At 44.2% G+C, this 12,252-nt stretch overlaps 1 protein-coding gene across 3 annotated transcripts in view; it reads right to left on the minus strand.

The window, feature by feature from the left end:
* Positions 1–12,252, minus strand: part of nbeaa (neurobeachin a) — a 534,111-nt gene that overhangs the window by 64,200 nt on the left and 457,659 nt on the right. For all 3 annotated transcript variants that reach the window (XM_055636835.1, XM_055636837.1, XM_055636834.1), the window contains one exon: positions 1,254–1,373. In XM_055636835.1, the coding sequence (XP_055492810.1) occupies positions 1,254–1,373 (120 nt within the window). The remainder of the gene's footprint in view (positions 1–1,253; positions 1,374–12,252) is intronic.

Genomic DNA, 12,252 nt, shown 5'->3' on the forward strand with positions numbered 1-12,252 from the left:
ACATTGTGTGCTGAAGGGCCTGTTCCTGGGGTTGCTAACTGTCTCGTATTAGCCGGGACATCCCGTATATTGGGCTAAATTGGTTTGTCCCATACGGGACCACCCTTGTCCCGTATTTGACTGCTACTACTCGGGTCGAGGGGGCTGTCGGGTCGGAGCGCCGCGTCCGGCCCTGCCTCACCCGTCCCGACATAGTGCAACCCACGGAGTGCAGCAGCAACGCCTCGCCCGTGGCCCCAAAGTGCTGGAGCCCAGCGCAAAGTCCGGCGTCCGGGCCTAAATTCCTCAGCTGGCCCGCCAGCTGGGCTTTGTGTGCAGTCCACCACCCGGGCCAACTCATCATTCACCCAGCCACGGCCGATTCCGTCAACGAATTGCCATCGGGAATTTGTCCCTTATTTTGACATTTTGCCCCTTATTTGGGAGTGATAAAGTTGGGTCCAGAACCAGAGACCACAGTTTAAGAATAAGGGACAAGCCATTTATAATGGAGATGAGGAAACAACTTTTTCACACAGAGAGTTGTGAATCTGTGGAATTCTCTGCCTCAGCAGGCAATGGAGGCCAATTCTCTGGCTTTCAAGAGCGAGTTAGATAGATCTCTTTAAAATAGAGGAGTGAAGGGATATGGGGAGAAGGCAGGAATGGGGTACTGATTGTGGATGATCAGCCTTGATCACAGTGAATGGCGGTGCTGTCACGACGGGCCGAATGGTCTACTCCTGCACCTATTGTTTATTGTTCCCGTGCTCTATGTTATACGAGGTAGAGGAGAATCAGACTGTATCCTTGAATATGGTTTGCATCAACCTGCACAAATGAACAAGAACAGGCAACATAACAGAAGACACAAAGTGCTGGAGTGGATCAGAGGGTCAGACAGCATCTCTGCAGAACATGGATACATTTTGGGTCTTCAAATCAATCCTAGTGGTGAGGGGGAAGAAAGCTGGAATAGAGGAGGGGCAGGACAAAGTCTGGCAAGATATATGTGAGGGTCTTTTTTGAAAGGCAGATGTTTGGACAAATGCCAGAGATGAAAAGACAGAAGGTGTGAGACAAAGGGATTGAAGAGTTGCAAGTTGTGAAGCCAGAGGAAGGAATGTGGGTGGAGGTAGGGGGGAGAAATTGGTGCGAGTCCATGTGGGGTACGGCGGAGAGAGGTGAGACAAAAAAGGGGGCGGGAGGGGGGAAAAAGCAGCAAAATAGCCTTATTGTACTTGTATTGATAATATAGTAGTACATTCACATACCTTCACATCTGAAGTGTCTCTCTGACAATTCCTCCAAGACTTTGCAATGGAGGAAAACGTTCGCTCCGGATAATCAAATTTTCCTTCATTGGTATTGAGGGAAAATGTGGTAAACGGCTCCTGAAAAAAAACCCAAAGGTTATATTTACATTACTGCTACATAAGGTCTGAGCAATAAAAGACTGCTTCTGAGGCAGGAAGAAAGATGTGATCAGAACAACAGGCATTCATAGAAACAGAAAATAGGTGCATGAGTAGGCCATTTGGCCTTTCGAGCCTGCACCGCCATTCAATATGATCATGGCTGATCATCCAACTCGGTATCCTGTACCTGCCTTCTCTCCATACCCCCTGATCCTTTAGCCACAAGGGCCACATCTAACTCCCTCTTAAATATAGCCAATGAACTGGCCTCAACTACCTTCTGCAGGAGAGAATTCCAGAGCTCTCCGTGTGAAAAAAGTTTTCCTCATCTTGGTCCTAAAAGATTTCCCCCTTTATCCTTAAACTGTGACCCCTTGTTCTGGACTTCCCCAACATCAGGAACAATCTTCCTGCATCTAGCCTGTCCAACCCCTTAAGAATTGTGTAAGTTTCTATAAGATCCCCCCTCATATAACATATAACAATTACAGCACAGAAACAGGCCATCTCGGCCCTACAAGTCCATGCCGAACAAATTTTTTCCCCTTAGTCCCACCTGCCTGCACTCGTACCATAACCCTCCATTCCCTTCTCATCCATATGCCTATCCAATTTATTTTTAAATGATACTAATGAACCTGCCTCCACCACTTCCACTGGGAGCTCATTCCACACCGCCACCACTCTCTGCGTAAAGAAGTTCCCCCTCATATTACCCCTAAACTTCTGTCCCTTAATTCTGAAGTCATGTCCTCTTGTTTGAATCTTCCCTATTCTCAAAGGGAAAAGTTTGTCCACATCAACTCTGTCTATCCCTCTCATCATTTTAAAGACCTCTATCAGGTCCCCCCTTAACCTTCTGCGCTCCAGAGAATAAAGACCTAACTTATTCAACTTATCTCTGTAACTTAGTTGTTGAAACCCAGGCAACATTCTAGTAAATCTCCTCTGTACTCTCTCTATTTTGTTGACATCCTTCCTATAATTGGGCGACCAAAATTGTACACCATACTCCAGATTTGGTCTCACCAATGCCTTGTACAATTTTAACATTACATCCCAGCTTCTATACTCAATGCTCTGATTTGTAAAGGCTAGCATACCAAAAGCTTTCTTTACCACCCTATCTATATGAGATTCCACCTTCAAGGAACTATGCACGGTTATACCCAGATCCCTCTGTTCAACTGTATTCTTCAATTCCCTACCATTTACCATGTACGTCCTATTTTGATTTGTCCTGCCAAGGTGTAGCACCTCACATTTATCAGCATTAAACTCCATCTGCCATCTTTCGGCCCATTTTTCCAAATGGCCTAAATCACTCTGTAGACTTTGGAAATCCTCTTCATTATCCACAACACCCCCTATCTTGGTATCATCTGCATACTTACTAATCCAATTTACCACACCTTCATCCAGATCATTGATGTACATGACAAACAACAAAGGACCCAACACAGATCCCTGAGGCACCCCACTAGTCACCTGCCTCCAACCCGATAAACAGCCATCCACCATTACCCTCTGGCTTCTCCCATTCAGCCACTGTTGAATCCATCTTGCTATTCCTGCATTTATACCCAACAGTTTAACCTTCTTAACCAACCTTCCATGAGGAACCTTGTCAAAGGCCTTACTAAAGTCCATATAGACAACATCCACTGCTTTACCCTCGTCAATTTCCCTAGTAACCTCTTCAAAAAATTCAAGAAGATTAGTCAAACATGACCTTCCAGGCATAAATCCATGTTGACTGTTCCTAATCAGACCCTGTTTATCTAGATGCTTATATATATTGTCTCTAAGTATCTTTTCCATTAATTTGCCCACCACTGAAGTCAAGCTAACAGGTCTATAATTGCTAGGTTTACTCTTAGAACCCTTTTTAAACAATGGAACAACATGCGCAGTACGGCAATCCTCGGGGACTATTCCCGTTTCTAATGAAGATTCTAATGACTATTCCCTCAATCTTCTAAATTCTAGCGAGTACAAACCGAGTCTATCCAGTCTTTCTTCATATGAAAGTTCTGACATCCCAGGAATCAGTCTGGTGAACCTTCTCTGTACTCCCTCTATGGCAAGAATGTCTTTCATCAGATTAGGAGACCAAAACTGTACGCAATACTCCAGGTGTGGTCTCACCAAGACCCTGTACAACTGCAGTAGAACCTTCCTGCTCCTATACTCAAATCCTTTTGCTATGAATGCTAACATACCATTCGCCTTCTTCACTGCCTGCTGCACCTGCATGCCTACTTTTAATGACTGGTGTACCATGATACCCAGGTCTCGTTGCATCTCCCCCTTTCCTAATCGGCCACCATTCAGATAGCAATCTACTTTCCTGTTTTTGCCACCAAAGTGGATAACCTCACATTTATCCACATTATACTGCATCTGCCATGCATTTGCCCACTCACCCAGCCTATCCAAGTCACCTTGCAGCCTCCTCCTCACAGCTAACACTGCCCCCCAGCTTCGTGTCATCCGCAAACTTGGAGATGTTGCATTCAATTCCCTTGTCCAAATCATTAATATATATCGTAAATTGCTGGGGTCCAAGAACTGAGCCTTGCAGTACCCCACTAGTCACTGCCTGCCATTGTGAAAAGGACCCGTTTACTTTGCTTCCTGTCTGCCAGCCAGTTCTCTATCAACATCAATACTGAACCCCCAATACCGTGTGCTTTAAGTTTGTATATTAATCTCTTACGTGGGACCTTGTCGAAAACCTTCTGAAAGTCCAGATATAAACACATCCACTGATTCTCCCTTATCCACTCTACTAGTTACATCCTCGAAAAATTCTATAAGATTCGTCAGACATGATTTACCCTTCATAAATCCATGCTGACTTTGTCCAATGATTTCACCACTTTCCAAATGTGCTGCTATCCCATCTTTAATAACTGATTCTAGCAGTTTCCCCACTACCGACGTTAGACTAACTGGTCTGTAATTCCCCGTTTTCTCTCTCCCTCCCTTTTTAAAAAGTGTTACATTAGCTACCCTCCAATCCTCAGGAACTACTCCAGAATCTAAAGAGTTTTGAAAAATTATCACTAATACATCCACTATGCGGCCGGGCCTCTGGCACAAAGACCGGTCCTGTTGCACAGAAGGGTAAGGAAAAGAAGAGGAGGGCAATTGTAATAGGGGACTCTATAGTCAGGGGGTCGGATAGGCGATTCTGTGGACGTAGACAGGAGACCCGGATGGTAGTTTGCCTCCCTGGTGCCAGGGTCAGGGATGTGTCTGAACGTGTCCAAGAAATCCTGAAATGGGAGGGAGAGGAGCCTGAGGTTGTGGTACATATAGGTACCAACGACATAGGTAAAAAAAGAGAAGAGGTCCTGAAAGAAGAATTTAGGGAGTTAGGTGGAGAGTTAAGGAGAAGGACTGCAAAGGTAACAATCTCAGGATTACTGCCTGTGCCACGCGACAGTGAGAGTAGGAATGGAGCGAGGTGGAGAATAAATGCGTGGATGAGGGACTGGTGAAGTGGGTATGGATTCAAGTTTCAGGATCATTGGGACCTCTTTTGGGGAAGGTGCGACCTGTACAGAAAGGACGGGTTGCACTTGAACTCGAGGGGGACCAATATCCTGGCGGGGAGATTTGCAAAGGCTACTGGGGAGACTTTAAACTAGTATGGTTGGGGGGAGGGACTCGAATTGGGAAAGCTAGCAGTTAGTGTGTAGGGCAGGAGGCAGAGAATGGTAGCACTCTGACCCAAAATGTAGGGGAGAGAGAGAAGAAAAAGAAAATAAACAGAGAATAAGAGATGGTGCATTTCTTAAATGTGTCTATTTTAATGCTAGAAGCATTGTAAGAAAGGTGGATGAACTTAGAGCCTGGATTGACACCTGGAAGTATGATGTTGTGGCAATCAGTGAAACATGGTTGCAGGAGGGCTGTGATTGGAAACTAAATATTCCAGGATTTCGTTGCTTCATGTGTGATAGAATTGGAGGAGCAAGAGGAGGAGGTGTTACATTGCTTATCAGGGAAGATATTACAGCAGTGCTTTGGCAGGATAGATTACAGGGCTCGTCTAGGGAGGCTATTTGGGTGGAACTGAGAAATGGGAAAGGGGTAGCAACACTTATAGGGGTGTATTATAGACCACCAAATGGGGAGCGAGAATTGGAAGAGCAAATATGTAAGGAGATTGCAGATATTAGTAGTAAGCACAAGGTAGTGATTGTGGGAGATTTCAATTTTCCACACATAGACTGGGAAACGCATTCTGTAAATGGGCTGGATGGGTTGGAGTTTGTAAAATGTGTGCAGGATAGTTTTTTGCAGCAATACATAGAAGTACCTACTAGAGAAGGGGCAGTGCTGGACCTCCTGTTAGGAAATGAGACGGGTGAGGTGGCAGAGGTATGCGTTGGGGAACAGTTCGGGACCAGTGATCACAATACCATTAGTTTCAATATAATTATGGAGAGGGTCAGAACTGGACCTAGGGTTGAGATTTTTGATTGGAGAAAGGCTAACTTTGATGAGATGCGAAAGGATTTAAAAGGAGTGAATTGGGACAGTTTGTTTTATGGGAAAGATGTGGAAGAGAAATGGAGGACATTTAAAGGTGAAATTTTAAGAGTACTGAATCTTTATGTCCCTGTTCGGTTGAAAGGAAATAGTAAAAATTGGAAAGAGCCATGGTTTTCAAGGGAAATTGGACACTTGGTTCGGAAAAAGAGAGAGATCTACAATAATTATAGGCAGCATGGAGTAAATGAGGTGCTTGAGGAGTATAAAGAATGTAAAAAGAATCTCAAGAAAGAAATTAGAAAAGCTAAAAGAAGATATGAGGTTGCTTTGGCAAGTAAGATGAAAGTAAATCCTAAGTGTTTCTACAGCTATATTAATAGCAAAAGAATAACGAGGGATAAAGTTGGTCCATTAGAGAGTCAGAGTGGACAGCTATCTGTAGAGCCAAAAGAGATGGGGGAGATATTGAACAATTTCTTTTCTTCGGTATTCACCAAGGAGAAGGATATTGAATTATGTGAGGTAAGGGAAACAAGTAGAGTAGCTATGGAAACTATGAGGATCAAAGAAGAGGAAGTACTGACACTTTTGAGAAATATAAAAGTGGATAAGTCTCCAGGTCCGGACAGGATATTCCCTAGGACATTGAGGGAAGTTAGTGTAGAAATTGCAGGGGCTATGACAGAAATATTTCAAATGTCATTAGAAACGGGAATAATGCTGGAGGATTGGCGTACTGCGCATGTTGTTCCATTGTTTAAAAAGGGGTCTAAGAGTAAACCTAGCAATTATAGACCTGTTAGTTTGACGTCAGTGGTGGGCAAATTAATGGAAAGGATACTTACAGATAATATATATAAGCATCTGGATAAACAGGGTCTGATTAGGAACAGTCAACATGGATTTGTGCCTAGAAGGTCATGTTTGACTAATCTTCTTGAATTTTTTGAAGAGGTTACTCTGGAAATTGATGAGGGTAAAGCAGTGGATGTTGTATACATGGACTTCAGTAAGGCCTTTGACAAGGTTCCTCAAATAAGGTTGGTTAAGAAGGTTCAATGGTTGGGGATTAATGGAGGAGTAGCAAGATGGATTCAACAGTGGCTGAATGGGAGATGCCAGAGAGTAATGGTGGATGGTTGTTTGTCAGGTTGGAGGCCAGTGACTAGTGGGGTGCTACAGGGATCTGTGTTGGGTCCACTGTTGTTTGTCATGTACATCAATGATCTGGATGATGGTGAGGTAAATTGGATTAGTAAGTATGCAGATGATACTAAGCTAGGTGGGGTTGTGGATAATGAAGTAGATTTTCAAAGTCTACAGGGAGATTTAAGCCAGTTGGAAGAGTGGGCTGAAAGATGGCAGATGGAGTTTAATGCTGATAAGTGTGAGGTGCTACATCTTGGCAGGACAAATCAAAATAGGACATACATGGTAAATGGTAGGGAATTGAAGAATGCAGGTGAACAGAGGGATCTGGGAATAACTGTGCACAGTTCCCTGAAAGTGGAATCTCATGTAGATAGGGCGGTAAAGAAAGCTTTTGGTGTGCTGACCTTTATAAATCAGAGCATTGAGTATAGAAGTTGGGATGTAATGTTAAAATTGTACAAGGCATTGGTGAGGCCAATTTTGTAGTATGGTGTACAATTTTGGTCGCCTAATTATAGGAAGGATGTCAACAAAATAGAGAGAGTACAGAGGAGATTTACTAGAATGTTGCCTGGGTTTCAGCAACTAAGTTACAGAGAAAGGTTGAACAAGTTAGGGCTTTATTCTTTGGAGCGCAGAAGGTTAAGGGGGGACTTGATAGAGGTCTTTTAAAATGATGAGAGGGATAGACAGAGTTGATGTGGATAAGCTTTTCCCACTGAGAGTAGGGAAGATTCAAACAAGGGGACATGACTTGAGAATTAAGGGACAGAAGTTTAGGGGTAACATGAGGGGGAACTTCTTTACTCAGAGAGTGGTGGCTGTGTGGAATGAGCTTCCAGTGAAGGTGGTGGAGGCAGGTTCGTTTTTATCATTTAAAAATAAATTGGATAGTTTTTTTGGACGGGAAAGGTATGGACTGAACGCAGGTGTATGGGACTAGGGGAGAATACGTGTTCGGCATGGACTAGAAGGGTCGAGATGGCCTGTTTCCATGCTGTAATTGTTATATGGTTATATTTCTGGGGTTACTTCCTCAAGTACTCCCCAGATGCAGCCTATCTGGCCCTGGGGATTTATCGGCCTTTAATCCATTCAATTTACCCAACCACTTCCCGGCTATCCTGGATTTCACTCAGTTCCTCCATCTCATTTGACCCATGGTCCCCTGCTATTTCCGGCAGATTATTTATGTCTTCCTTAGTGAAGACAGAACCAAAGTAGTTATTCAATTGGTCTGCCATGTCCTTGTTCCCCATGATCAATTCACCCATTTCTGACTGCAAGGGACCTACATTTGTTTTAACTAATCTTTTTCTCTTCACATATCTATAAAAGCTTTTGCAGTCAGTTTTTATGTTCCCTGTCAGTTTTCTTTCATAATCTATTTTCCCATTCCTAATTAAGCCCTTTGCCCTCCTCTGCTGGTCTCTGAATTTCTCCCAGTCCTCTGGTAGGCTGCTTTTTCTGGCTAATTTGTACGCTTCATCTTTTGTTTTGATACTATCCCTGATTTCCCTTGTTATCCATGGATGCACTACCTTCCCTGATTTATTTTTTTGCCAAACTGGGATGAACAATTGTTGTAGTTCATCCATGCAGTCTTTAAATGCCTTCCATTGCATATCCACCGTCAACCCATTAAGAATCAATCGCCAGTCTATCTTGGCCAATTCACGTCTCATACCCTTAAAGTTACCTTTCTTTAAGTTCAGGACCCTTGTTTCTGAATTAACGATGTCACTCTCCATCCTAATAAAGAACTCAACCACATTATGGTCACTTGCGCAAGGGGCCACGCACAACAAGACTGCTAACTAACCCTTGCTCATTACTTAATGCCCAGTCTAGAATAGCCTGCTCTCTCGTTGGTTCCTCTACATGTTGGTTTAGAAAATTACCCCGCATACATTCCAAGAAATTCTCTTCCTCAGCACCCTTGCCAATTTGATTCACCCAATCTATATGTAGATTGAAGTCACCCATTATAACTGTTTTACCTTTGTTGCACGCATTTCTAATTTCCTGTTTGATGCCATCCCCAACTCCTCTACTACTGTTAGGTGGCCTGTACACAACTCCCACTAGTGTTTTCTGCCCCTTAGTGTTTCGCAGCTCTACCCATATCGATTCCACATCCTCAAAGCTAATGTCCTTCCTTTCTATTGCGTTAATCTGCTCTCTAACCAGCAACGCTACCCCACCTCCTTTCCCTTTCTGTCTATCCCTCCTGAATATTGAAATATCCCTGGATGTTCAGCTCCCAGCCTTGGTCACCCTGGAGCCATGTCTCCGTGATCCCAACTATATCATAGTCATTAATAGCTATCTGCACATTCAACTCATCCACCTTATTACGAATGCTCCTTGCATTGAGACACAAAGCCTTCAGGCTTGTTTTTACAACACTCTTTAGCAGCCCTTGTACTATTATGCTGAAAAGTGGCCCTTTTTGATTTTTGCCCTGGATTTGCCTGCTTGCCACTTTTACTTTTCACCTTGCTACCTATTGCTTGTACCCTCATTTTACACCCCTCTGTCTCTACGCTCACAAATTTAAGAAACCCTTTCCCTTTAACTCCATCCTCCACTATCCCATTCGGCACTCCACCCCCCTTATTCAGTTTAAAACCACCCGTGTAGCAGTGGCAAACTTGCCTGCCAGAATGTTGGTCCCACACCTGTTAAGATGCAATCCGTCCCTTTTGTACAGTTCCCCCTTACCCCAAAACAGATCCCAGTGATCTAAGAATCTAAATCCCTGCCCCGTGCACCAGTTCCTCAGCCACACGTTCAGGTCCCGTATCTCCCTGTTCCTGCTCTCGCCAGCACGAGGAACTGGAAGCAAACCGGAGATAACAACCCTGGAGGTCCTGCTTTTCAGCATTTTTCCGAGCTCTCTAAATTCACGCTGCAGAATATTCATCCCTTTCCGACATCGTTTGTGCCGACATGCACTACCACTTCCGGATGTTCACCTTCGCCCTTGAGGATTTTCTGCACTCTGTCCGTGACATCCTGGATCCTGGCACCAGGGAGGCAGCACACCATCCTCGCATCCTGTTTGTTGCCACAGAAACCCCTGTCCGTACCTCTCACAATGGAGTCTCCCACTACAATGGCGTTGCCTGCCTTAGGCCTTTTTGGTTTTGGCTCAACAGCCCTATTCGCATCGCAAGCCAGTCCGCCGCTCAGTGTAAACACGTCCTCTGTCCCGACAGCTTCTAAGTGGGTGAACCTGTTCACAAGAGGTACAACACCCGGGGACATTGGCATTCCATGCTTCCCTCCCTTTCTCACTATCTCCCACCTTCTCTCTTCCAGTACCTTAGGTGTAACAATCTTACTGTAGGACTTGTCGAGGAACAACTCCGTTTCTCGGACGAACCGGAGGTCATCCACTTGCTTCTCCAGTTCCCCAACACGGTCCTTCAGGAGCTCTACCTGGATGCACTTCTCGCATTTGTAGCAGCCAGAGGCACCAGCAGTGTCCTTGACCTCACACATACTGCAAGCATCGCACTGAATCAGCTTGCCTGACATCTCCTTCTTTCGTCTCTACCTCTCAAGCGTATTGCGTGGTCTCCTCTCCTCTCCTCAGCCTCCTCGCCAAAGACTCGCACTTCCCTCACAATGCCGCTCCCTAAGAGCAGTCTTGCTTAAATTGACTGATAAATTACCTGATTTACCAATTTACAAACCAAATTCCTCAGTTTTCAACTGTTTTCCCGGCACTGACTCACTTCTCTCCTCCCACTCGGGCTAGAGACAATCAGTCGTATCTCTTGCTAATCTCCTCCTGCTGTTGCTCCCAAATCTACAGCAGTTCTGAGTAAAGTCTGCCTGTGCTTGGCTCCTACTTTTCAACATCCACAACTGTTCACTCATCTAGAGCAGTGAGTCACCAAGACTGCTCGCACAGCATCGTCCAGACACGAGGCCTTGGTCAGCTCGGATAAGGGCAACATAAGAAAGAGAACACCAACATCTCATAGTTGCCGCCAAGCCATACACATGATCCCGACTTCAATGGTTCTTTATTATCACGTGTACCAAGGTACAGTGAAATTCTTTATAGTAAGATTATTGCCATATGTAAATACAATCCCTAGATTAAGTACAGAATGTATAGAAACAACCCACTGAGTCCATATGTAAGAGTAACCAGTATTTGGTCCCATTTTTACAGTCCCAGCTACAGTTGGCCATAAAGGCCCGTTGCAGCCGTTGCTTCCGTCCGGATTGTCCCACGAACCGTCAGCGATTCAGGCAGCAGCTGGGTATCTTTAGTGCGGAGATTGTCAGATACTTGATTGGTAAAGGTGTCAAAGATTATGGGGACAAGGCAGGAGAAAGGGATTGAGAGGGAAAGATAGATCAGCCACGATTGAATGGTGGAGTACACTCGAAGGGCCAAATGGCCTAATTCTGCTCCTATGACTTCTGAAAATATCTGTAGAGGGAAAGGACAGGTGACTTTTTGGGCCAGGACCCTTCTTCACATGAATGGACTGCATATTACATCCAGCTTTGCTGATGTTGTCAGAAGAATATAACAAGTCTATTTAAATGAGAGTACCAAACTTGGGTCGATGGAGTATAACGGTATTCACTTTAGTAGGAAGATAATTAAAGCAGAATATTGTTTAAATGGAGGGACTATAAAATATCGCTGAACAATTGGATCGGGAGGCCCCTATCCTGGAAAAATAAGGAATTTGACAGCCACAGCAGGTAATTAGGAAGGCTATGCTTTTAGGAAGAGCATTGAGGTGGGAAAGATTAAATAGGAACCTGAGGGATAACATTTTACGCAAAGGGTGATGGGTGTATGGAAATAGCTGCGGAGCGGAGTAGGTAGTTAAGGCAGGTATTATCACAACATTTAAGAAACATTTAGACAGATACATAGATAGGATAGGTTAAGAGGGATATGGGTCAAACGCAGGTGGGTGGGACTAGCGTGAATGGATAAGTTGGGCTGAAGGGCCTCTTGTTTCCATGCTGCATGACTATATCCTTGGAATGTATAATTTGTTAATTCCTGTTCTAAAAGGAGAAATAGGAGGGGCTCAGATTTTTATAGAGTAATGGGATTTCATATTTGATTGTCTAAACTGACAGCTAACACAGATATGATAAATGATTATTGTGCCATAAACCTTTATGGTTCGATGAATGATCTTACATTTGTCTA

Source organism: Leucoraja erinacea, chromosome 6 (genome assembly GCF_028641065.1).
Source record: "Leucoraja erinacea ecotype New England chromosome 6, Leri_hhj_1, whole genome shotgun sequence".
Taxonomy (NCBI): Eukaryota; Metazoa; Chordata; class Chondrichthyes; order Rajiformes; family Rajidae; genus Leucoraja; species Leucoraja erinaceus.